General features: G+C 43.5%; 1 protein-coding gene and 1 long non-coding RNA gene across 4 annotated transcripts in view; both read right to left on the minus strand.

Annotated features, from left to right (window-relative positions):
• The window catches only part of TBC1D12 (TBC1 domain family member 12), a 48,887-nt gene extending 27,753 nt beyond the window's left edge, over positions 1-21,134 (minus strand). For 2 of the 3 annotated variants that reach the window (XM_063338507.1, XM_063338506.1), the window contains exons 1-2: positions 19,243-20,596; positions 1,245-1,368 (exon numbers count right to left, since the gene is read on the minus strand). In XM_063338507.1, coding sequence (XP_063194577.1) covers positions 1,245-1,368; positions 19,243-20,039 — 921 coding nt within the window. In that variant the 5' untranslated portion in view covers positions 20,040-20,596. Of the gene's footprint in view, positions 1-1,244; positions 1,369-19,242; positions 20,597-20,785 lie in introns of those variants that run through there. The other variant, XM_063338508.1, reaches the window with a different exon arrangement.
• A 1,745-nt stretch (positions 21,135-22,879) lies between these two features.
• The window catches only part of LOC134516861 (uncharacterized), a 33,857-nt gene continuing 29,004 nt past the window's right edge, over positions 22,880-27,732 (minus strand). Inside the window, exon 3 of the long non-coding RNA XR_010071472.1 lies at positions 22,880-23,175. This is a non-coding gene — a long non-coding RNA (uncharacterized LOC134516861). The remainder of the gene's footprint in view (positions 23,176-27,732) is intronic.

Genomic DNA, 27,732 nt, shown 5'->3' on the forward strand with positions numbered 1-27,732 from the left:
ACGGGCCTTTAAAGGTCACCTAGTCCAACCCCCAAGGATTGCACTTTAGGTAATCTCATCATTTTCCTGCAACATTTTATTGTATGACAAGTGCCATTACATTGAAGCCCTTCAAAAAGAACCTCTCACTTTTCACTTCAGTTGCTCCCAAAAGGCCCTCTTCACCATGAAGCTCTTTCTAGAAGATGGCTGAACACTACTCCATTCACAGCCATTTGCACCTGCCAAACACATCAGCTTATGTGGAATTTAAGAAAGACGACAGAGAAAACGGCTCTCAAGAGATTCAAGTTACTGTTTTCACCAACACAAGGGGCGTTCACATTTCTTACGTCAATAAATCTTTCAAATTTAGGATCTCACGTTAACATCAAGTCAATGATATATTACCAATTGCTCATCTTTAAAGACTATACATTTTATTATTATTTTAACAAAGTAAAGACAGACTCCACAGGAATGAGTATATGGAAGTGCAGCTTTGTATGAGAGGAAGGAAATCAGAATTACCTTTCTGTAGTACCCCAGTAACTCCAAAACAAGTTCAACATACAGTACTATTTTGAAACAAAAACACCTTGAGTGAGATTAAAAATCCAAATGAAACAAGATCACACGTTTCAGAATTCTAAGCAATTTGTCACAAGTTACTCAGATAGTAAGTCTTCCAAGGCAAGGACTACTATGGAAAGATGAGTTAAATAACAACCACAAAAAATATTTTAAAAAAAATCAGTTTTGTAACACCAGAATATCCAAGAATGCTTTAAGAGGATAAATTTATTAGATTCATATCTAGTTTGAAGAAAAACTGAATATACAAGTATGACTACAGTTTTATTGCACAAAACAGGCAAAAGTAACTCAGAACTAAACTTCATAAAAGGAAGCCTAGAATACTTCACAATCACTTAACCATTAAAAAAAATGTAGCATATCACGTTAAATAAGGCAAAGTTTTACAGGAAATTAATACAATTTCTGATGTTTTGACCAAAACAGCTTAAATGCTTTTTGAATAAGTATTACTGTATAAGCACTGAGATGTACTGAAGAACGTACTAGCTAATCATAAAACTCAAACTCCTCAGTAACTACTGTCCTTCAGACAAAGTCCCAAAAGAGTCTTCCCAGAGCACTCTATGGCTGTGTAGTAACAACGTGGAGATAACGGCAGAGCACTGCAATACCTATGCATTAATTTCTACAAGTTTTGTACCTACAGTTGTGTGATATTTACTCACCTGCTGAATAATTTTGGAATCTTTTGGAAGGTTTTCCCTGGGTGGGACTTTTCCAAACAACTTCCAACCAGGAGCGCTTTGGACAGCAGGTTTGAGTTCCTTTGTCCTTTTAGTGAAAAAGTTTCTGAAAAGAGAGGAGGGTTTTCTTTTTGTTTATTGTAAGCATATAAATAAGTGATATTTGTACTCACATTTCTTTAAACCAAGTTCACCACTGTAGAGGTTTATGGCTCAGCAAATGCAGCGTGCTACCTTAGCTTTCTCTTATGCTCTAAAATAAGTAACTTGAAGTGGAACAGCTTTCATTACAGGTGCTTTGATGCTAATATATTTGTACTTAACAATTTTACCTCTGAATTCTAAGCTACTTTATGCAACATCAGATCTGTTTCAGTAATACGGGACACTTTCTTAAACGTAAGTTAGCAGCATGCAACAGCTCTCAGACTTTTGTTTGGGATTTGGTTTAGTGTATCTTATGGAGCTATTTGGAGACTGAAAACAGCTGGAAATCACTGTGTAACTTACAGATTTAAAAAAAGAAGTGGTGAACTATTACTTCTACTAACACTTTCTGCAATCTTCACACCTTCAACTTTCATAACATGGACTAGAAAACCGCAGAGCATGCACACAGCTTCAGTTTAGCGGGTAACCTTTGCCAGTGCCTAAAGCAATTACACTCAAACAGGCAGCTGACTGCATCCCGCCTGGATGCGTTCCTGTCCAGCTTGCTCTAGGTGAGCCTGCTTTGGCAGAAGGGTTGGACTAGATGATCTCCAAAGGTCCCTTCCAACCCCGACAATTCTGTGGTTCAATTACTTCTTAGAAAGGCAACAATCACAAGGTCATACTAGCAACCATTTGTCTAGATACATGGCTGTACTATTTGACTCTGATCACAAGCTCCCACAGAGCGTTAGGTACGAGTGCTTTGAAATTGAAAGTGCATTTATTTTGAGTATTGGAAAGTTACTTTCCAGAAACTTATAACACAAAGGGATTAAAAGTTCATAGTCTAAGGTTACTTCTCAGGATGCTTAAAAGTTGACCTCTGAGCAAACATAATACGGAGCACTTTTATTGGAAGATGTTTTTGTGCAGTGCTAACTAGCTAACTTTGTACTTTCACACTGTTCCTCTGGAAAGAGATCCCCAGATTTATTCTTTACCTAAAGCATTTGCTATATTTTAAAACACATTTCCTTCTCAAACTGAAAGCATTCCCATTTTTGCACAGGGAATAGTCTCTTGGCTTTGCCCAGACAGAAGTAGTGTGCTTCAACAACTGCAATCCCTCTGAAAAGTACACAGTTGCTCTTAAATTCCAGAGCTGTCAGGGTTTCTGACCATGCAGCACAGTTTTACAATTAGGAACTGTTAGTGTTTGTAAGACATTGTATAGCTTTCAAATACAAACTATCTTTTCAGTTCCCAGAATGTTTTTGTTATTTGGGAAACAAGGAAACGCCTGTCACAAAAATCCCTTCTGTGCAAGTCTGTGTGAATGGACTCTACAGATCCTTGTGTGTAGCTGAAGGTCTAGTCCCCAGAAAACAGCAAACTGAAGAGAAGAAGTAGATGCTGATAAAGTATGAAAGTCTCCCAAGAACCAGTAACCTCAAGACTAGCCGTCCTGTGGAACCCACGACAACCGAGAAACTCAGAACACCAAGACTCTGCTCGCTCCGCCTGAGGCCACCAGCACATGCTGCCATCAACAGCTTGCTAAAAAAAAGGCAAAAGGCTGCATTCAAGAAAGCAGCAGCTGCTCTAGGCAGGCAGGGACTATGGGATTACATACACACCTGATGAAAGACAGCGCCTTGAGGGGATTATTCTTTTTTTTCTTGAACACCCACGTAGAAGCTGTTGGCGCATCAGTGCGCCCCACCACTCTGTGGAGGTCTCACAGCTGTTGTTCCAACCCAGTAACTGAGTAAGCATGTTTGGGAATAACTGCTTGCACTGTATGAATAGTTACCTGCCATTAATGGAATCAAGCTGTTGCTATTAATAATAGCTTAATTAATACAAGGTGATCTAATAAGCATTGGTTGTGAGCCATGCATCCCAGAACTCTGTCCCCCATCACGGAAATTTGCAGTATCTCAGTCCATCCCTGCGAAAGCCAAGTAAGCACCCAGAACACCAAACGAGCCATTTCTGACACGTGACCTGGAACGAAAGGCTGATGAAAAGGCCAAGCCACGGTACCACTAAAAGACACTGTCTTCAGTCAATCCCAGGACTGCATACCATTAGTGAAATGAACAGGTCCATCCATAAAAGAAAAAAAGATGTAAAAAGTGTGCTTATGTAAATGACAAAGATTCATTTCACAAGTACATGACACCTTTCACAGTGCTCTGCAGGGTCTTCAGGAGAGGAGTGTTCAAAGAATCATCAAGAAAACAAGACAAAGTATTCTAAAGACCAAGATGTCACTGAACACCACGCTACAGCCTTGCCCTTAAACTGGCAACTACTGCAGTGGCTGTATTTGAACTTAATCAGAGATTTTTTTTTTCCCCAAAAGCAGGTATGAAGAGAGATACGCTCTGGAGTACTGTTCTTGAAATATGGAATAGCTCATGCATCCTGACTTCATGGATAGCCATAAGCATCCAGTCCCAGCACATACTTCAGAATACCACCAGGATTACCCAGCGGTTCAGCTCCATTGCTTCTAGCACTTGTGGAAGCTGAAAAAATGCAGGCCTTTAACACTGATGGCAATCTGTCACTGTATCAAAGCTGTCTGATGATTAACCAGGAAGCTGGCAGATTTAAAAAGGAAAAATGTGTAAACACACAGGTTTTAATTAATATTTCTGTACAAAAGATTTAAGCCTGCTCATGGCTCTTATGAGATTTGATTTAATTTTTTTTAAATAAGTATAACATTAGAACAAGCCTTCTAGAAGGTAGTCCCCACCATAATAGATCTTGAGGGTTTTTTTTTATTTAAATATTCTTTGCTGTACTGAATTAAGCAAAGGCTTATTTTGCTTTTTACAAATGCACAAGTGAAAATACAAGTGTTACTCTTATTGAGTAGGTATTAATTGAAGTTTGTTTCTTGCGAATGCAAAAAGCTGGTCAAACTTTACATCATGTCAGAATAAACCTCACACAGGAATGCTAATCCAAGAGAAATTAATGGAAGGTTTACAAATAAGCTTTGCTGAAGATGGAAGGACACTTTTAATACATTGTTTTGGCAGCTCACAGTATCACATCTGATGTGTTGTTGACAACAGTAAAGCCTTACAAAAGCCCTGTTAAGGAACAGCATCTGTGAATACTTAGAAGTTGCATTCACTGAATTGCACGAAGTGTACTAGATTTGATATATTTGTTGCTGCTTAGAATATTCATGAGTTTCACTGATCCCAGGAAAAGTTATCCATTGAGATGGACTGAAGAGTCAATAGCATTTTGGTACAGAATCTCAAAAAACATTGGAAAACTTCAAAATTCCTTAAAAAGAAGCCTACCGTTTAGAACTGAATAATGCTTTCTGCTGAAAGGACCTGTGGGATAGAAGTATTAAATTATTTCATTGAATTAAGCTGTAGTTTACAAAAGCCCAGTGGAAAAGTTGCAAGCTTTTTCCCTGCTAGTTTTATATACCCACACTGGAACACATATTAACACTCTCAAATGGCGCTCAAAAACGTTTCCGTAGGTGTGCTGAAGAGCTTGAAAAGTAGCTGAAGCACCACAGAACAAGAAGCTGTTACTGGCACATACCAAGACATCTGTCCCTACCGTGGTTTGGATCACACTATACAAAAACCTATGGTCTCTCATGATCGCACAACTACAACAGCTGTAGTAACAGCTACAAGTGGTAGTTTTCTTCCTTATTTAACAACATTGGTTCAACTATTCCTGCTTGTGCCCACAGCAGTCTGTGCAAGAGTTTCACCATACTGATGGTATGATCATTCAAAGATGTTAGCCATCTCCACAGGTGGCATTGATGTGATGTTCTAGTAATGTGATTGCTTGTTTCCACTCCGCTTTTCTTTTCAAATCACTTTTTTTCTTGCTGTTTAAGATAAACTGGTGAAGTCTAAAAGCAGTTAGAATTAAGCCTCAGAAGGGCATAGGTGGAACTTCATATTTTAATGGGATTTTTTTGTTTACTTGGGGGTTTTGGCTTTCCCAATAGCCACCATAAACCTGAACACAAAATTTTTTCCAACATTTTGAGCTAGCTACATGCCAGCCCAAGAGGATGACAGATTTCCAAGTTTTAGAAACTACTGGAAAACAGCAGAGACAAGTGCTTCAAAATTGATCTCAAATTTCATCCAACATCAGACTGGAAACTGGGCTGCCGTATTTGCACAATAGTCACTCAAAGGAAGCTGAAGTGCTTTGAATAGCAGCAACCATGAACATCAGCGGGCAGCAAAGGCACCAGGCTAGATACAACTCCTGCACTCTGCCTCTAGGTAAAACTGATCCACCTCTCTACAAGACCAGTCTTGTGATAGTCTGCTCTTTGACCAAAAACATCAAACTCAAATCTAGTTTCAAGATAGATGTAATTTTGGTACAGTTCTTTCAAAAAAAAAAAAATCCCACATACTGACCTTCCCTTTCTACAACTCCACTGTGTGCCAATCACAACAGGCTATACGTATTTCGCTGCTTTGTTCATCCCAGTAAAGCCTGAAGTTGCTTTCCTTCCCACTCCAAATGCACATCCTTGGGTTTCCAATCTTAACTTTGAGCCTCAAAGGAACATGCCAGAAGAATTATCTCTGATGATTCAGAGCTCTGACGTTGTTGAGATATAGTACTGCATTATTGGACACAATCAGCTTCATTTACTTCCCATTTTCCCTAAAACTCACCCAAGTGCAGCATTCTTAACAATAACACTTGGAAACAGCATTCACAAGCCTGTATCTGCCCTTAGCTTTAAAACAAGATATACTTCCTAACTCGCCTCTCCACTCCCTCCATAAAACTGTAACCTGTAGCCTTTAAACCCACACATACATTCAACGCCACTTGTGAAGCACCAGCCCCAGCTTTCAATGCTACAGGACTAAAGGGACTCCACGGATAGCACAGCTGTTCTAACCTGGCAGAGAAGCAGGAGGATGAATTGTGCCAGAACCCCAAAGGAAAAAGAAAATAGTAATTTAGAAATCTGTGAAATGCAACTAAGTTGCGAGATGGCAAGCTAAAATGCAGTCCTGGTGCATACAGTTCACCCTGAGTTGTTAAAGTACTTTTAGTGTGACTGCCTAGAAAGTCATCCTAACAGTTCAGCCAGTGAGGCTAGCAATGCAGTTTCAGTCAGATTTTTAAAAGGCATAGCACACTCAGAGTTAATTAGTCAGCCAAAGCAGACAGGTGTCCTAATAGGGATTTGCCTCCTCCGCATGGAAGGCGAGGTTGCAGCATCATTCTACTTCTTAGTAGGTGTTAGAGAATCAAGTCATTACAACACCTTCAGACCCAAGCTTCACCTGTTCTGCTGCTTTTAGGTATCTATATACAAACTGCAAGTGCAGAAGGTTGGATCTTACACCTGAGCCATTTAAGATGAGCATATCAGTGTGAAGCATATTAAAACCAGCCTACCTTTCTCCAATTTGTTAATCCTGCACTACAAAAAAACCAGCAAAAATCAAGTGGTATCAGCTACTGACACAAGGATACGGTCTCAGAAGAGAGGATAAAACACGGAATCATCATTACCGTTAAACCTAAGCAACCAAGCACGCTTCCTTACAGTTCACTTTAATATGCAGATAAATCTAATTCAAAATGCTGCACAATATTAGGCAACGAAAAACTGTGAGCATCCTTGGAAAGCAATCCTTGCAGAACCTGAAGCATGGCACCAATGAAACAATTTTTTCCAAATAAAGTATTCAGAATTCAGAGTTATCTTAGAAATAAATGAATACTGTGTTTAAAGCTTGATGCTGAAAGGTAGACTACTATTCCCTAATTTTTTTCACTTGCAAGGTAGCTTTGACCTTGCTCAAAATATTTACTCACTGATCTACAAATAAAATAGTTCCAACAAGTGACCTTTTAAGTTAGAGTACCAAAAATTACTTTTTTTTTTTATAAAAAACCCCAACTTACTGTTAAAACATTTTTGTGACTTCTACTTTATACACACAACCATCTGGTTTACTGTCATTTTCAATCAACAAACATTTCTTCTCATTGCATCCACCTTTCAAGAGCTGATAACAGGGAAGAGCTGAGAAAACAAGCTTTGAAAGCCACAAGAACTGACAAAGGAAGTGAGGGTTGATTACATTTTCCTTTTTATTAAGCATCTAGTACATATTATTAGACATGGCATAAGACAACTGCCTCATGTTAAATCCAGGGAAGCGAGACACCAACAGGAAGGAATCAGCATCACATCAAGAGCATCCTCATTCTATCCTATATAACTTTTCGACCAGGAATCACAAAGGCCAGGAGAGGGAATCCAGCATGGAATTAATGTTACAAATGAGCACTGAGTTGGACAAAGAACAGTCTAGGTTTACTGTTTGTTTTAAATATAATTATAAAAATGCAATTAGAAATCCTGGAAGTTTCATTTCTCTGCAATAACTATAGAACATTAAAAACCCACTGATTCCAATAAAACCTCAGAATTTGTAAAAGGAATGTGAAGTAACAAAACTCATTAAAAACTGTGTATGTATTACATACAATTGATTTTGCATCTCCAGAAAGGTTAGAGTTCTGCTCATGCATACAGGCTGTTCTTGCTCCATCCCTAGGCTAATTTTTAAGTAAGTTTCCTAGGCATACCAAATAGGTCTATGTTTGACATTTGATGAAATTTGAATTAGCTGAGAGACAAACTGGTAAGAAAATTACTTGTGTACCTAATAATCTTTATCCAGGGAGCTGTATCAGTGAGGAGTTAGAAGAGGTATGTCCCAGGAATTTTTACTGGTATAGCATTAAAATGAATCGTTTTGACTTAAAACCATACTTCCAGAACAGTCTTCACTGAAGACCTCCGCAAGCCTGCAATTCCATATTCCTTTCAAGACTATAACTGAGTACAGAACAAGAATTATTACATTCACATTGGCATGTCTTTACCATGTGTAAAACTCAAAAGCTGCTTAAGAACACAACAGAATTTTTCTTTGTGCTCAAGTCTTGTCCATTCTGTTAAGGTCTTACGTGCAACAACTCGGAAATAACAGCAGAAAAACATTGCTTGATTATATATAATTAGCTCTGCTTTAAACAAGACTTTTCAATAATTTACATACAGAAACAAACATAACAACTCTAAGCATAAATAATGAATCATTAAAAGGAAATAAAACCTTTTAGTTAGCCACTTACAAAGCTTGCTAGGCAAGAAAAGTAGGATTCTGTTTCTACATTTTAAACTGTTTACATACAGTACACTATTTGTAGGAATTGATAAAGTGTGTCCAAAAAGCTACAATGTATGTTCAGAGTGCACACAGTAATTATTTCTCAGACCAATGGATAGGATATCCCCTTTATTTTAGATTTGAACTATATGACATTGTCCAGGAGCCATTTGCTCACTTTCACATGCTCAGAAATGTCATCTCACATTATTAGTTATGGCTAGAAAAGGGATATGAATGTAAAAATATCAAGAACAAATACCCCCTACTTTACAAATGCACTTTTCAACTCATCCTTTACTCTCACATTTCAACCTTAGTTTGTAAGTTTACATGCAACTGTTTTTATGTTTAGTTTAAAATTCTTAACACGGAGATTTAGAACAAGGGACTAATAATTTTTTTACACAGTCTATATTTCTAGTTTCAAAAACTGAGAATAACATCATCCCATTTTGATTCAATACATTTATACAATTGCTCTGAGCAGAAGTTCCACGTTCTACTCTATATTGGGGGAGAGGTGGCCCAACTGATTCTACAGTTCACATCTTCCACCACCTGGCCACAAGAAGTTGGACACCAGCTTCTCTTTAAATTACCCCCAAACACAGCTCTATTACAGGATCTTTCTAGTTTCAGCACATTTTAGCAGTACAAAGATCTCTTCTTTCTCTCCACACCAAAACAACCCGAAGAGTATCCCAAACCACCCTCTCCAAAGGAACTTCAATGTTTGCATTTCTAAAACTACAGCCTTCAGTGCTATACAAGCAAGTTTTTGGTTTCCCCCTCCTCCCCCCAGAAAATTAATATAATGAAACTAGAACACACACTTTCAGCAAGACCAAGCTTGCAGTATTTTATTTTTTTTTAATGAAACTGACATTTCCATGAATACTACTGGTCTACTAAAGCCTCAGCTACAATTAGGTATATCTGAAATCTAATGGACTGTCAAGGAGTAGCTGCTAAGGAGCGAGGGCTAGGGAAGGAGGAGGTTTCTGGCCTCTTAGAGAGGATACAAAGATTAACAGAATTATTATGGAACTGCGCTGAAGAGACTAAACTAGATCAAGCCTATTGCTCAAGCTCCTAGTTGATACCAGTCCCAAAGTGGCTTTACAAACTGCTGGCAAAACAGTTTTACTACAGGTACACACACATTTGGGAAGTTTTAAGAGTTGAAAGTGTTTAGCAATATATCACAGAACACTTACTGGCAAACAGTACTTTACCAGTCCACGTTATACGCTTAACAAAAAGCTGGTGCACAGGCCAGCTTTACGAACAGGCTCAAGCATTCTGAACCGTATGTAAACAGACAGACACGTATGTAAGGTGATTTTCAGAATGCTCAAGTACAAAAAGAGTAAAGGAAGATAATCAGTGTGGTCTCACCTTTACTTTTCAGAGCAAACTAGCAAAACAGAGCTCTATGCCAAACTATTCTATCATCTTCATATTTAATCAGGTAGTTCAGCAGATATTTTGACAGTATGCCAAACACTATGGTCAATTTTCTGTAATAATAACCAAGTGTCACTTGCCCACAGAATCTAAACCGAAATCCTAGATCAGAGCTGCAAGAAGTGAACAATTTCTACCAGTTGACTACAGATGTTCTGCTATTTCTTGCATGGCCAGGAATATCTACTCCAGCAAAGCCACAGCTGGTTAACCAGCAACATACTCCAAACTAAACAACGCCAGAAGAGTAAGACCTGTTCCTCCCCGCCACACACATAATGGTCAAGCTGTTTCAGCTCCACTAAGGGGAAGCCCGTTTCTTTTCCTTGCACCAGTACTGTCCTACACTCCCTTCTGCTGCAATTCCGAGACTTTCCATACCTTGCAAGTCACTAATCCTGCAGAAAACCATCCACATTTTTCCCCTCCCCAGCTTAATGAGCTACAGCAGCTCACAGAGGATCAAATAAATACCAGAAGCAGGGAAGAGACATTCCCTTTGTTTCCTGACAACAGCGAGTTCTTCAATCAGCTCACCAAGATATCTCAAGGAAGTACAACCTAATTAAGCAAACTACCAAAAACTGTTCAAGTAGTAACTCACTTCCAGTTAAGGCAAAAGTCACCAGCTTTATCAGGGCAGTCACCATACCTATAGTCCAAATGTTCCTATACCAGGTACGTTTTCAAGACCAGGTATGTTTTCGTGTTTCAAGTACGTGAGAAAGATTTTCAGCCTTAGACAGCCTATAAGTCAGTGAACTGTAAATTCAAACACAAGACACAGTTTTATTTTGAAGACTGTCCCAAGGGTTGGCAATGCATAGTACTCTGACCAGCCTGCTTAAACTTCATTGAATATTTTTCCCTTCTGCTCCCAGACAGAGTGCCTGTCGACTACTTGATTGTGTAATGTAGTACTACAAAGTACTACTGTACTATTTTTGTAGACGCTCACTGTATCAGGTTTCTGCTGTGGTTCACAATATATTTTATATCACTGCCTCAGTGATAAATTGCAGAAATACTACAAAATGCAAGAATCCATTTTTGATATTAGACAGCTGATATTAATACGTAAAAGCCTGATTCCTTTCAGTTTTGCCTGATGGCTTTGTGTTTTACAAAGCAAGGAAGAAATTCCCCAGTCTACCACTCAGCTGCTTACAGAATTTGAGGAACAGCAAGCAACTTGCAAAACACCTGAAGTTTATAGGAACAAAAAGCTAGAATCATAGAATCATTTAGGTTGGAAAATACCTTTAAGATCATTGGGTCCAACTGTAAACCCAACACTGTCAAGTCCACCACTAAACCATGTCCCTCAGTGCTACATCTACACGTCTTCTAAACACCTCCAGGTGTTTAGAACACCTCCAACCTCTGCACTGGGCAGCCCATTCCAATGCCTGATAACCCTTTCAGAAGAAATTTTTCTTAATATTCAATCTAAACCTCCCCTGGCACAACTTGAGGCCATTTCCTCTTATCCTATCGCTTGTTACTCGGGAGAAGAGACCGACTCCCACCTCACTACAACCACCTTTCAGGTAGTTGTAGAGAGCAATAATGTCTCCCCTCAGCCTCCTTTTCTCCAGGCTGAACCACCCCAGCTCCCTCAGCTGCCTAAAGCAGAGATACTTTGTGCTCTGGAATCTTCACTGCTTCCCACTTCACAGCAAATACCTTTGGTAGTTCATGGTTTGTTTGGTTTTTTTAAAGCACGCTGGCATCCAGCATACAAACAGCTTCATTATTGCCCAGCAGCGAGACAGACAAGAACCTACATTAATGGATGCATTAGGCAACTGGAGCAATACAGACAGGACTGAGCTGTGATGTGGCCAGGGCCAAGCTTCCCCTGCTACAGAAAGCAGAGAAGCTGGTATCAACAACTCTGCTGCTCTTGGGGCACTAGTAAGATGTGTGAAGTACAGTCACCCTTTTCCCATAGCATCTTCCTCAGCACATCAAACCAGACCGAAGCAACAGAGGCAGCAGCAGCAAGCCTGGGTTTCTGTGGCTCCAGCAGAAGGGCTATAGCTGTTCTGCTGCTCTCTCTATCTCTGGTGCCTTTTCTCCTTTACTTTTAGACAATCACCTAGTTTGCCTATAGCTGGCCTTCAGGAAGTTTGTTTAGATCAACAGAACTGCCCTAGGCAAGGGAAGCCAACAAAGGCAGCTTTTATTTTACTACCTGATCAAGAGACTCTCTCACTGACTTGAGAGCACATTTAATAAAAGTCCCCAATATAACAAGGGAAATTTAACATGATTTCTTCTTAATAAAGGAGCACCTTGCAGAAGGATGGAGAAAAACTGCAAAGAGCTTCCTCCCATAGGCCACAGGTTTTATTTTCAGTCAGGAGGAAAGGAATTTGCAGGAACACCAGTCTGAGTGTTTGGCTGTCAGAAGCTCTGGAAGAATAAACTCATCTGTGACCATCGAAACTAGTTTTCTACTAATTGAAGTCATAAGTTCACCCACACAACATCCATCCACCTCACACCACTACCCCAATGCCGGGCCAGAAGCAATATGCTCTGGAAGCAGTTTGCACAGCTGACTGGTTTCTGCAAATACAGAGCCAAATTAGCAGTCTCTCTTTTGCAGGCTCTCCTTATGATCAGCCTTCATTCAAAAACCTGTAGGATTTGTACAGTCGAGTCCTCTCAGAGAGGTTAGCAGGCTGCAGTATTAGAGAGATCAGGCAGTACCTGCCTAAGCTTCACGTCCTTAGAAAGCAATAATAAAAAGGCTGAGAAGCACAGTGCAGGCTGAGAAGCTTAAAGCAGTGCCTACCACCCAGTCTGGCAAACCTAGTCCCTTCCCAGCTGAACAGCAAACAAGACCAATAAGGGATAAAAAAGGACAGGCTTCATATCATAAACATCTCAGCAGTTCCCAGAAACTGAAGAGAGGAATAACAATTTTTGCATCCATGTGAATGAAATGTGACCAAAATCCTTAAACTCCTTTTTTATTCTTAAACAATCAAGACAAAATAGCCTAATGAATAATTGAACAGCCAAAAGAGCAAAAGCATAGAACTATCATTTTCTTAGAGGCCAGCTGTGATTAAAGCAATCTCCTTTGGTTGTTGTTTTCCATGTACAACATTCTCCTTTTAGTCATAGCCTATTCAGAAGGGAAGTCCCATTCACTTTGCCACACTACTATATTGAGTCTGTAAGAAATTCTGCGACACAAAATAAGCAGAAGAGACCAAGGAATGAAAAAGGCATTCTGCAAAATGAAAGGGGGGAGAAGATACTTTCTGGTTAAGTTCAAATGCCTTTCTAAAACACTCCTTAGCAAAACAAGCTATGACTCCAACAGTTTGTTGCACACTAAACAGCAATTTCAGCTGTCTGGCTTGAAAAAAAACCCAACCAACCAAACAAACGACACACCACCACCACCCCAAAAATACAGCATTAGTTTAAGGAGAATTTACTTCAGGAAAAATCCTATTAGATTTTATAAGACTCCCAGTGCAAATATCTGTACCAACATAGAACATTACACTGTCTACCAGGGAGAGCAGAGAAACTGCTAATACTACTTTGGGTAGTTTAAATTGATGAAGATTACACATATGGCTCTAAAGTCTTAGAAGTGACATCTATTTAGTCAGCTTTTGGGGGGAAGATGGGCTGCAGACAGAAGTTAGAGTAATATAGCAATCTGATACCTACCTAGAGTTAAATCAGTACGTGATTTCTTCCGCTTGTGCGCCTGAAAGTTAATTTTGGTTTGCTACTCAACAGACATCCTAGCCAAAAGGCTCGCATGGATGCACAGCATCTTACATACTTATGGTGAAACAGCCATTGCTAGTGCTTTTCAGAAACACAAAACTCTAAAACCTATATATCACGAGGCCTGGGAGTGAAACTTTCTCAAGCAGGCATTTTCAACTCATAGACCTTGAGGACTGCCTCATTTTTGTGAGCTGCTGGGAACTGGTTCACTAATAAAAACAAGGCTGCCACCATATAGATTTAATTTTCTCCAGTAGGATCCGCTCTTGCAAGAGAAACTTTAGATGTGCAGAGTTATTTCCCTGACCTTTTAATGAATAAAAAGTTTATATAATTTGGGTAAAATTTTCCATGTACAGTTATTAAAAAGTCGGGAGCTGGAAAAAAAGAAAAAGAGCACTGAGCATTCATCTTCAAAGTTTGCTACAGTTTGTTTTACTTTGGAGATTACCCTTACTTAAGTTGTCATTATATTTGTTATTCATGTGACTGAAAGACAGAAACTGGCAAACACGTCAACACAACTTCAAAAAACAAACCATTCTTAGCAAACAGTGAATGAAGAATCTACAGAGAAGCTCCTCATTTTGATTATATGAACGCTTTTTCCCAATTATGCCAAGTTAATTAAGTCTCTAACTCGGGGAAAAAAGAATACTTTTTGAAGTTAGTCACAGGTTTGGGTCCAGGTGCTCTTGCCTACTTTCTCCAGCCAGCTTTAATGCAAATCAATTATAAGTATTCGCTTGTTCACTTAGGTTACAAGTTTGCTTAGAGAAAGCAAAAAACTAGACCAACAAAGACAGAAGGGTGCCCTCACAATTTCTGTGGGGGAAGCCTTACTGTACTCCTTTAGCTCTTCTCTCCAGTTATCTTTCCGATATATTGTCAGTAAATTTCCTTGATCTGTTTGTTAGAAGCACTCTGTACCTTCCCCACCCCCTTATCCAGACAGGGAAAAACCAACCCCAAAATCAAACACACAAGTCTTTCAGGATGTCAGCAAGAACTAAGATACAGGCACAGGCAATACAGGAATATAAATTAAGCATTGTGAAGTGCCCCCATCAATCTGGTTTTCATCTTTACACAAATAGAAGGTTTAGAACATCTGTAGCAAGTAGGACAGCTCATTCCCCACTTGACTCTCATTTTTGACCCAAACCCCACAGAATTCTTCCCCATAGATGCACAGTACAGCCCCTGAAGTTTCATGCTGACATATGAAACAGAAAAGCTCTGCATACGAAAAGAAAGATCAATTCTGGTATTAAACATTGACAAGACACAACTGCAGGCTAGGTATATGCCTATATAGCTCAAAGAGCTTCAAGTGCTACTCAGTGATAAATTGAAATATAAACTACAGATCTAGAGACATTACTACGTACACCAGTAACAATACTCAGGGAAATGAACCTCTTTGCAACCCTCCACAGCCTCTGTCAAGGACATTTGTAGGAGCAAGAAGATTAGCAGCTTTTGAAGAACTTCCTACTTACTAAACCACAGAACTGTGTTTACAAAGATGAAGAAAAAGATGTGGGCTTCAGTGATTTCTCAGTTCTTTGTTCCACATACACTGACTCCCTTCAACCTTCCGTCATCTCCCCGAGTGAAGATTTTTCAAAACAATAAGCACAACTGTTCTGGGTGAGGAAGGAAGGATGAGACTAAAGACAGTTGTTCTAAGCACATGTGTGCCACCTACCATATACGTTTACAACCCCTTACACCTATTGCTCACAGCACATCCCAAAGACCTACAAGAAGGGGCAGTTATGAATTAAGCTCTTTGCAATTTTATCAGAAAAACTTGTTAGATGAAGTCTGGAAAACAAGTACTTTGGAAAATGGTGCTTTACCACAGCAAAGTAAGTATTGCTGCTGTTGTCAACAGTAAGCTTTGAATCCAGGAATGAGAAACTTTTGACAACTACCAGATACCTAAATTTGCCTATTAAATACGTAATTCAGAAAGGGACAGTATCTACACAAGCTGAGAAGATATATGTATGTACACAGGTAGAACTATGAAGTATAATTCATCTTTAAAAGAGGTTCAGAACCACTGTGGCTTTATCTCAGCCCTAGAATACTCACTGCTGCTTGCCCTTTTTGGGTTACTGTTCTGCTCTGTATGTGCTGCTTTGGGGAATAAAGTCTAATTCAGTCAAGGTAATCATCGCAGCTTTAATTCTACTGTCCATGCAACATTCCTGCTCACTGAACCATTCTGTACCCAGTAGCAATCCACTGGAGCTACCCAAAAGTGATCCAATAACTCAAGAACAGAGCTTTGCACTTGTAAGCTGCTACGTAAGACCACAAGCTGTAAGAGCAGTGCCTACATATGACTGTGTTTGAGTCATACATAGGAGTACGAAGCAGTGACAGGTGACTTTCAAGAAGCCACTTAATGGTCTGACCATAACAGTAGCACAGGGGAAACAAGTGACCATAGTCACACAGTTTTCCTTGCCACAGCACTCTGCTCCACATACCTCTGATTTACCTGAGGCATCCCACTTCACATGCTGAGAGAAACAAAGAGGTAGAACAAAAAGACAGCAAAACCAATTATTTTTCAGTTAGAAGTTGTTAGCATTGATTTGACAGGCTTAATAATTTGTCATAAATACAACTTAAGATCTCAGGGCCGAATATTACACCTAATACTTACCTGGAGAAAAAAAAAAAGCTTTAATCTTCGATGTAAACTTTCCCATGACCTTAGAATAATTATTACTGACAGTCTCGAGGGTGCAGCCACTCTTCCTGTCACAGAGCTTGGGTAAGATGCTGCTGTTCAGAGCTGCAGGCTTTTTCCCCTACCTCACCTCATCGGTTTCTCCTCCGGTTCAGTGAAATAAAGACAGACAATTAACATGGATGATTTCAAAGAACTGAGAGGCAGACCAGTCTGAAAACTGAAGAGCTGGGAACAAGCAGATGGAAACAGCAGCCTCCTAACCCAGATCTGCCGTGACCGAACAGTTTGTCTGACTGGGCAATTACAACAATGAAGCTTTCACACTGAAGGCTGTAGGACTTTCCCCTTCCCTTCTCTCAGTTTTTAAAGAACAGCAGGAAGTGTCCACCTTTTAAAAAAACTTCCATATATAATTATGACCGTTAGAAAAAACAATGAGAGCTATCAAATTTTAGACAGTTTGTAAACTAGGCAAAAAGCATTACAAGTAAAAAACTTCCTATAGAAGATGCTCCAGACTGCTGCACTACCTGTGTTTAGCACATCCAGTACCTTTTCTCATATACTGTGGGAGCAGGTACACATTCTGACAAAACACAAATGAGTTGTGCTCTCTTAGCGAGTACATTTGATCGAACACACCCACCAGTGTAACAAACTTTGGAGAGCAACATCATTTATGGCTCTGTGCTCATTCAAAAATACAAGCAACCATCTGCTGAGAAGCTTCACAAGGAGCTATAAGTTGCTACCAACATTCAATCACCAGACAATTTTTATACAAGTTGAGTCCTCATTACTGACAGCCAAGGTATTTCTCTTTCTAAGAACCGGAGAAAAATCCACTTACGATGGCAACTGTCAGTTTTGACTAAATCTGAGCAGTTTGAAAAAAAAAAATTGAGAAGTCTGAGCTTTTAAAGTATCAGAAATGGTTCAGAAGACAAGAACTAACTACTCAAAAAAATAATGAAAAGAAAGTTTTATTACCACTTTCTAAGCAATTGAGAACTACAAACTCTAGTGTTAACGTATCCAGAAACAAATCTATCAAGGAAGAAAAGTTTGGGGTTGTTTTTAAAAGAAATCTATCTGTAAAAGTGGTTATTAGTAGATCTCATTTTGGCTGCTCAGATGAAGTCATCTGTAACTAAGGCACTTTTATGAATGTATAGGCAGAGCTGAAGGTAGTCTCTGAAGCCGATATTGCTCACCAGCCCAAATGCACAAGAGGCACAGCCAGCTGGGCTACGATATTGGCTCTCTGGCCAATCCTTTTTTTCACTGAGGCATCAGCACTATAGCTTTCGCCAGGATAGCAGCAATTAAACTTTTCCATGTATTACCTAATGCTTCACTGAAAACAGCAAACACCAGTGTATATTGACAACAACAACTACTGCAACACCAAGTTCAGTCTTTTCTATGCGGAAAATTCTCCAGAATTTCATTCTCTGGGGCAAAACACAACAAGAACCCATGTCACTGGTCAAAGCATTCAAGTAATGAGGCAAAGGGAAGGCAATACGCTGCAGTCCACATACCACTGGGGGGAAAAAAAAAAAAAAAGGGTGTGGGAGGGAAGAACACTAACAGGAACTAGTGGGAATAGAGGGACATCTCTCTGCCCATCCTTGAAACAAAGTGGAGGCACCAAACTCACCCTGCAACTGCCACTATCCTTATCCTCAGGCAGGAATCCATCTCTCCCTTTCCTGGAGGTTGGCAAAAGGAGCCTGTTTCTCAATTTAGGATCCTACCTTGAGATCAAACCTCTCCTCTTCTATATCAATTCTTCAGTTAATAGGTTCAATCTTATTCTGTCTTCTCAAAACACTTAAGAGACCCACAGTGCTATCAGGGCAACTGTCACACAGTAACTATAACCCCAGGGCTTTGGAAAATAAAAACTGTTAGAAATGAAACTCCCCTCTTCAAACATAATAAAAGTAATACAGAGCATGCTATAAACTATTATAGTCAAGATGCATCTCCTGTGTGGTACATTAAACAGTGAGCCATGCTACAGAGTCCCCAGGTAATGAAGGTGGACATCCTAAAGTTTTTGGGTTTGTGCTAGAAACTTAACAGACGCCCAATTAATTTGAACACAAAGCCTAGTCCTTATAGCTTCCCACACCACACTTCAGAAGATATAAGTAAACTGCATCTACACTGCCAACAGGTAGCAAAAGCTTTATAAGCCTTTGCAGCTTTCATGATGATTCTCAGAATGACCCAAAAGCAGCTTCTGATACCAACAATTTTCACCTTATTCCCCAAGCGGTTTAATCAGTGCCACCGTGCTCACTGGGACAGCAAAACGCTCTGGCACTGGAAGCAAATTCCAGTTTGAAGTCCACGTAGTTTGTAGCACCGAGAGTATCTTTATCATCTTACCCTCACGCCCCCCGCAAAGCCTCTTTCCTGCTGTACCAATATTTACTCGGCGGCAAAAGATCCCGCCGGGGTTGGAACCACTCATCGCCTGACCAGCAGCAAGACACGGACCTTCGCAGAAAACCCACCGCCCGCCGTGGACTGGCCGGGCGGACCTTCACCCCCGCCCCGTGCCACCCCCCGCTCCCGCAGGGTCAAGGCCGGGCGCTGCCGGAGGCGCCGGTACCGGCCCCGCCGCCCGCTCCTTTACCTGGTGAAGAACTCGGCGAAGCTGCTGCCGGCGCCGGCGATGCCCGCCCGCCGGGCCCTCTCCGCCGGCTCCTGCGGCGGCGCCGGGGCGGCGGGCGCCGTCCCTCCGTGGGGCAGGTGCTCCGGGGCGCTGCGGCGGCGGCTCACCTCGTAGGTGTTGCGGGAGTTCAGGTTCACGTCGGTGAAGCCGAGGGGGGCCGGGGGCTCCGCCCGGCCCCGGCAGGTCCGCACGCCCGGGGCGGCCTGCGCCCGGCTGCCGGCCTCGTCCCCCGGGCCCCGGGGCGGCGGGGCGCTGCCGGCCGTCGCTCCCCCGCGCCGCTCCGCCTCGCTCCGCAGCCGGCAGCTCTTCAGCGGCTCTTCCAAGGCGGTTCCCGCGGGGCCGGGCGGGCAGGGGAGGAAGCCCCCGTTCTGCAGTTTCGCTTCCTCCTCCTCCGGCCCCGGCTCATCCCGTCCTGCCCGGGGGGGTGGCGGCTCCTCCGGCGGCGGCGGCAGCAGCAGGAAGCCGACGTCCCCGTTGGTCATCCTCCCGCGGGGGCCCACGGCGTAGGCGGCCCCGTTGGCGGGTTTCTCCGGGCAGCGCTTCCCTCCCGCCGCGGCGGCGGGGCCGAGCGCCGCCAGGTACCGCTGCAGCAGCCGCTCCTGCCCCGGCCCGCCGCTCCTCCGGCTCAAGCCCCGTCTCCCATCCCGCTCCCCGTCCTCCTCCTCCGCCGCCTCCTCCTCCGCCGCCGCCGCCTCCTGCCGGCCCGCGGGAAGCACGGCTGCGCTGCCCGGAGCTCCGGCATCGTCCGGCCCCACCATTTGCCGCCGCCGCCGCCGAGCCCCGGGGATGCCAGCGGCGCAGCGGGGCGCGGGCGCGGCCCCCTCGGCGCGGCGGGGGGCCGAGAGGTGCGGGGTCCTGCGCACCGGCGGGGCGGCGAGCGCGGGCAGCCGGCGCCGCTCACCGCCTGCGACCGGGACGGCGGCCTCGGCGGGGGGGGCGGCGGGCCCGGCTCACGCAGGCGCCCGGCGCCGGCGGCGGCCCTTCCCCCCCCGGAAAGCCACCATAGAGAGGCGGGGCGGGAGGGGCGCGCCCGGCGCAGCCGCTTCCGGGACCATAGAGATGCCAACTAGACAGGATCTTCCCCGCCAGAGAGGTGCCGCGGAGGCCGCTCCCCCCCCCGTTCTCCACTACCGTATTACGGTAGGCGCGCCGCATCTACCGCATTCCTTCAGCGTGCCGCGCACCCTCCGCCACGAAAGAGCCCAGCTCCGCAGCCGAGCGAGCACCCACCGCCCGGGCCTCGCCGCCTGCCCACTCCTGCCGCTGCCCCGGCACCCCCGCAGGGCCGGTAGCCGGGCGGACAGACGGACTCCGCGCACCCACTGACCTCCCAGTGCCTTGCCCGGCAAGGCCGCACACGGGGCACCGCTCCCCGCCGCGGGCTTACGGAGAGCGCTCGGTCATTTCACCGTTAACCTTTTCTTGAAGGAAGAGCAATAATAAAAAGCCGTTTAACCGCCAGCGAGCGCGTGGCGAGGGACGCCGCGGGTTAGGGTGTGCTTACGGGCGGTGAGGCAGGGCGGGGAAGGCGGCAGGGCTGCGCCCAGATCGGCGGGCGCTGCGGCAGCGACCGGGAAGCGCGATCCCGGTCCTCGGAGCGGGGCGGGCTCTCAGGAGGACGGCGGAGGTTACCCACGGAGACCCGGCACCGGATTCCCCGCGGGGGCGGGCGGCAGCGGAGCAACCCGCCGACCCGCGGCGCAGGGGGCGGGGGCTGGGCTTGGTGCCGTTATTCACCTCAGAGCCGGGGAGGGGGGCAGCGGGTCCGGCGGCCGCGCCTCGGCCTGGGGAGGAAGGGGAGAGGCGGCCGTGGCGGAGGTGAAAGGGAGACATCGCCAGTGCGGAGCCCCGGGGCCGGGGCACGGCCGCGGAGCCACCTCCTGCCCGACGGGCGGCAGCAGTGGCCGCGGGGGGGCGGGACGGGACGGGGCGGGGCGGGCAGGGCCCGGGCTGGGGGTCTCCTCTGAGGAGACAGGACGTACTTGAGCTTTTTTGGGGGGAGGAGGGAGGGAGAGAAGAGAGGTAGGATGGGCGCTGTGAAATCACGGGGTGAATCTTCTCCCTTGCCGTGATGGGATCTCAGAACTCCTCAGGCTGACGCTGGGGAGGTGGATGGAGGATGCATGGGCAGGCAGGTGTCAGCACCTGGGCTTCCTACCACACCTCTCAGAGGAAAAAACCAAGTTATTGCCATCCCCTGGGCCTAGCGAGGGCCCAAGGCCAAAAGTCACAGGCAAAAGAAAAGGCAGAGGGGCTTCAAGTCCCCAGAGCAGCACTAACAGCATAGGCCCCATACAAGGTCTAGCGGGTACCGTTCGTCCTAGGCAAGTGCCCCAACCCAGCAGGTTATCTTTGTATTCCTGCCGTACATACTCACAGCTGGTGGCAAGGGAAGTACCACTCTCCTGGAAATCCTCGGCCAGAGAAGTCCTCCATTTAGGTAACCCCACCTTCAAACCTCCTGCAGCACAGTGGCGGTCCTTGCTTTTAAAGGCAGGCAGGTGGGGCATGCCCAGAGAGAGACCGCGCCTACCGTGTGGAGATGGGGAACTGCCATGCTCTTTTAATGTGGTTTGGTTTTTTTTTTCTCTTAAAAATTGTGGGTGTTTTAGAAAGAAAGGTTTAAACTGGGAATCTTCATCCAAATAAAAAGTTGATGCATTTCATTCTGTTACGACTTCTTATTAGGACTTTGCACTATAGAGCCTTCTGGGCTTTGCTTTAGTAAAGAAATAAACAAAAAAAAAAGTTTGTGATTTTTTTTTTCCCCTTCTTGTCATCTGGTAACTGCACTTCTGAAGTCAGATGTGCAACGCTGGGTGTTTTACATGTAACAAGCAAGTCTGATCTCACCCCTTTTGACTTGAGTAGCTGGCAAATACTTGGGATCTCAGAGGCTGGAGAAGAAAAAAATCTGATTTTTTATTTTATTTTTTTTTTGCCTTGCCTATCCTGATAGCAGGTATGCAGCTTCATCCAACTACAGCTGTGCAACATAAAGGACCATTGGCTTCAGCTGCTTGCAAAAATGCCCAGTAAAGGTTGCCAGGATTAACTTTCCTTTGGATGTGCCAGCTGAACTGCTTGTGGGAGCACTTTGTAGGCTACTTTGATCAAAACAAACCATTAACAAAGGTGAACTAATTAAGCTTTTTGGTTAACTAAAGCTTTTTAATTAAGCTTTTTGCTGTCACTAAGATGGTAGGTTTTCTGTTCTCCGCTGTGATCCGCGTCATCTCAGACACGTGGACTCTGATCACCGTGTCTGCCGAGTGAACGTCCATCCTGGGTGCTCCAGAGGCTCTCTGTGCAAGGAGACTATGCGACTCATCTGCGGTATATGCCACGGATCCTCTTTTAGACTATGGGTCTGCATGGGTGGCTCACCCATCCACCCTGCACAACTGTTGTATTTTAGTTTTTAGATAAAGTGATGCAGCAAGCAGAATATCCCAAAGAGTACTTGAGTCGTAATAAAAAAAAAAACAAAAAGAGTCTTCGTATTGTTCTACCCCTCTTAAATTGGTGACTGCATACACTGTAAGAAGGGATCAACAGTGCTTTCACTTAACATTCACATAGTCATCGTTACCCTGGATAATGTGATATGAAGTGAATTGTTGTGGAAACACAGCAGCACTCTATGCCTTGCAGGTAAGGAAGGGGTGGATGCTGTGTGAGTCCATGAAGTATAAATTATCCAGGAGCTCATTCTGCACCAGGACAAAATGAGAGGTATATCTGCCTTTACTAGTGAGAATTTTAGGTTTAAGGAAACACTCAGAAATCCAGAGGCTGTTTGTGCTCATTTTCAACGGTGTTCACTGTTTACCTGGGATGCTGTATGGCAGTGTCACTCTTGAATAGACTCCTGTGATTTAATTAATGTAGAATCTGCAAAATAGGACCAGATGTTAAACGAGCTAAGCAAAATGAAGACTGGCACTGAGACTGTAACACAAGACTGGCTTATGGTGAACTTATTTCAGTGACTGTGGCTGGGATAGCTGGTAATTATGCCAGGGATTCCAAAGGGTAGCAGGTTGTTTTACACAAAATAAAACCACTTGGTTCACTGCATTTGCATTGATTTCCACCTCTAGGAGTTGCTAGACAGGCAGATTAGTTATATTTATATATACAAAATATATTTAAAAATAATATTTCCAAATAGTATTTTGGATTTTAAATCACTCCTGCAGGATGGAATCTAGAGCTGAATGAGGATTTTGAGGCTCTGTATTGTATTTTCCAGAAATGCTCAGTCCTGAGGAATACCTCAATGAACTAAAGAATTAAAGATGTGATTAGCAGGGATACATATTATACAGTTCATACATAGCTGATAATGAAACAGCTTTGAGCCAAGTATCTGAAAGTCAAGGCAATAATTCACAGAAAAGTACATGCACCTCTGGGCAACTAGTTACATGTTAGAAGGTCATTCTGATTTGGATGGGCAAGGGTGAGCAGGTAATCTGCATTCTGCAGAGGGCTGTCAGCAATCCACAGGGAAGAACTGGGGACTAAAGAGTGGACAGGTGGTTATAAAATCCAGGAATTTTAAGAGCAGGGTTGCTGAAAGGACTAGGAGTGAAGGAACACGTTTTGAGCCTTGCGAGAGTGCAGTCCCATGTTACAAATATTACAGCAGATCTGTGAAATCATCTGGTTCAGTAAATCAAAATCCCCCATCACTTCACTGATTCATTTTAGGGCAAGGCCCCCCAAACAGTTGAATCATCACAAGTGAAAGAGAGTTAAACTGTGGATGGAGGTTGGGAATGACTGGCCAGAGCAGGAACCGCTCATCTTCACCTTGACATTGAAGAAATTACAACATGGGATTCTACCCTAACCACACCATACTGTAACTGTGCTGTTGCCTGGTACTGTGGAAAATTGTATTATTTATACTATCGTTCTAATCTGGTAGTGAGGTCCTTAGTACCCCATGTTTTAGGGATATTCACATGAGAAATAGCATAATTTATTAGTGAAAAGAAAATGTCTGCTTAGTTGAATATTGTGAATAACTTATTAAGCAGTGATTTTGTATCGTCCTCAAACTGATTAGGACAATTTGTGTGTAAGAAGATTGTTTGTGCTCCTGGATCTCTAAGGTGACCCTTACAAAGGAGGCAACTTTCCCAAATAAGATTCTGTGAAGAAAGAGGGAGTAACACTGCATAAACGTGATGCTGAATCCTTTTTCTTTTGCTAAAAACTTTTCTGCAGTAACAAAGCCTCTAGCTCAGTTTATAAAATATCTCAGCTATGGAGAAGACAATCCGGGCATCTGGGATGACAGAAAGTAGGCAGCAGTATCTTTTCTACCTTAGAAAGGTGTCAGCTCTGAGTTCTATGCCAGTTTTGGGGTGGTAGCAAGAGAATACAGATGAAACAGGAGCTATGCGAGAGGAGTCTGGCTAGTTTGTTCTCACAGTTAGTCATTGAAAGAGAAAGGAAGCAACCTTCACTGGATTCATGATTTTATGCTACGAGCAGGACGTACAACTTTCCGGTGAACAAGTCCTCACGGAGGCAATGTACAAATAATAACACATGTAGACTTTGCTCCAAAGAGTATACAATTAAAATATTATGTAAGGAACAAGCCAGGGTTTTCAATACTCCTTACTTAAGGTTTGCACGAACTGCAACTTTGCTCCTTGTTCCAAAGAGGCAGCCTTCTTGGTTGTTAAATACGCTGGCACCAGAGAACTAGACCTGTCTGCATCCTTGCCCGTGTTTGACAGCTGACCTTTCGATACCATCCCTCATTAGGAATAGCTCCTGTCTATATCTACACCCTGGCAAAGGTCTGAACACTTAGGAAATGTCACACCTTGCTCATATAATTAGCACAATTCTAGGTCATTAGTTCCAGCTCTGGTTTCCATTTTGATCTGTGTTGCCCCACCCAGTTATGGATTTTAGTTGAAACAGACCATTTTTTACTCCCAAGCTTAAAGTGTAAGGAATATCCTGCAGTAACATAAGCCAGGCAATTGTTTTCAAGGAGGTTGTGAACACAGGGGAAGGATCTAATCTCGCAAACGTTTGTGACAAAACACATGGCTGTGAACTCTGCGTACTTTGGTGTGTGGTCCGTGCAGAACTAGACTCACACGATGCCGCTGGCAGTACTGAGAAAATCGTTAAGGCATTCGTTCAGGAACAAGAACCTGTGGCTGAAATGCAGAACGCAGTGAGCTGATTTCCCCACCAAACTGACATCTCCATGGGGGCTCAGGTCTAGTGTGAAATGTTAAAAACCTCACGTGTTTAACACCTTGTATCTAGTAGGTCAGTTCAAAGGCCTGTCAGGACGGATCTCTGGTACAAACGCAAAAAAAGGGCTGTGACTGCAATTCTCTTGACCATCATTTTAGCATGGTGAATTTAGTTCGCAAAGCCTACAAACTAGTATTACCATAAAAATTCTTAGTTTGTGATAACATTGTGTTTACCTAGACTGCTCATTAAGTGCTGGTAGAGTCTCTTCAAGAGCCTGCCTTTGCCATAAAGCAGGAACTATCCTTCCTCTTCAGGGCCAGATATCTGAGATTTTTTGGACTAGCCCTAGCATTAATATATCCCAATGCAAATGCCAGCCAGTTGTGATATTGAATGAGATATTGAATGAAACTGATCTAAGAAAAGCACACACCAAAGTCTTTTCTTATCGCTGGCATTTTGCCACCAAGAAGATGATGCAGCTTTGTATTTTGAATGCCTGCACACAAAACCTAATACACTAGTAAATTTTAACATCAGAATGGCTACTGAAAGTGCTAAGCCTGAAATTGTTAAAAATAATTGTTTTTATATAACAGGTCAGGTGGTGAGAAGCAAGGAGAATGTCCCTATTGACTCCAAAATCATGACACCTGTCTTGGCCAGGACTACCTACCACAGTAGATATACCAGCCTGAGCTCCAGCCAGTCTTCCTTTCTCCTGTATTTATGTTTCTCCGAGGAAAGGAATAGTAAATGGATTGAGGAGACAGGTGATCTGCTTCTGTGTCATTAATTTCCTACAGAATTGTAAGATATACTTACTTTTCCTTATGGCCGCTGTGCAGGGACTTCAGGAACCCCAGCACTGAGGCCAGGAGATGGAGAGGCCAAGGCCCAGACTCATCCTCCCTATTCCTTTGCATTTTTACAGGTCCCCTCTATAGGCAATGGAGACAGACCTTCTCGAAAGGGCAGGTTAGCTCACTTGAAATCAATCTCACAAGCCCATCTGCGCTGTCTACCGAAGGAGAGCAGAGGCAACACACAAGCTAAGGGGCATTCTCCTAGGAAAGAGTGAGAGGGGCAGTTTTGGGGCTAGGTGCTATGGATGCAAAACATTTACAGGGATTCCAGGGGAAGCCAGGCAAGTGCTTGGCTGAGAGATACAGCAAGGTACAGTCGGTCAGAGCATGCCACTGCTCAGAGAGGTTTCAGGGGCTCTTGTCCCTCGTTTCAAGGTTGAGGCCACTGACAACAGAGCTGCTGGTGCTCCCAGGGAGACTCGGACATTTTCCTAGCAGGGGTAAGAGAGCCCCAGCCTCTGGTTTAGAGGCAGGATACTGGGCTAAACAGACCCTTAATCTGACAGGAATTACTTTTCTTATGTTCTTATATAAGTTCTCTTCTCCAATTCCTGTCTGAGGCTCACAAATCAGACACTGCAGTTCTAGAAATTATGAACAAGGAGACCGTCAATTTTTAATTTGTTCCCAAGTGCTGAGAAACAGCACTGCTCTAAAAAAAACCCAAACAAACTGTACAAAAAATAAGCCAATGCCCACCACAAGGTTTTCCTTTTCAAAAGAACAACGTAGCAAGGACTCAGATATTAGTTTACCTCTTGTTCCAACCAATGCTGATAATTGAAATACACACTTAACCAATATGTAGCTGGTGGTTTCCCAGTGTTGTTTCATTACTTCTGTAATTAAAATATGGAATGGCTTCCTCAAATCAATATATAGGAAGAACTGTGCCCTAGGGCTGCAAAATGTTCTTCCATTTGCAATAGAGTTGTGCTCTTTGGCAGTTCACTCCCGAGGCTCTCGTTTCTTTGGAAATGCTACTTTGGCAAGAACATCTTCGCACCCCACTAATAGCAGTTTGCACTTTTAATACAAAGCCTTCTGGGCAAGATCTCATCGCAGAGCATAACCAACAATTAATTAAGATGTTCGGAGACACGATGTTTGGCAGACTCCTGCACGCTGCAAGCTTTTCCTGAGCACATTCCCAGTTGTGCTGCAGCCCTAGAATTTAATTACAGTGCTTGCGGATCAAACATGTTGGATACCTGTATTAAGAATTCAGTCCGTGGTGCTTTGCTTGTGTATGGCTTATGCTTGCTGTGGTTCAAACAGTGCCAAAGCCTCCCTGAGCACTGCAGGGGGGTAAGCTATGTTTGCCATTGCTCTGCCAGGGGCTAAA

This window comes from Chroicocephalus ridibundus, chromosome 6, assembly GCF_963924245.1.
Source record: "Chroicocephalus ridibundus chromosome 6, bChrRid1.1, whole genome shotgun sequence".
Taxonomy (NCBI): Eukaryota; Metazoa; Chordata; class Aves; order Charadriiformes; family Laridae; genus Chroicocephalus; species Chroicocephalus ridibundus.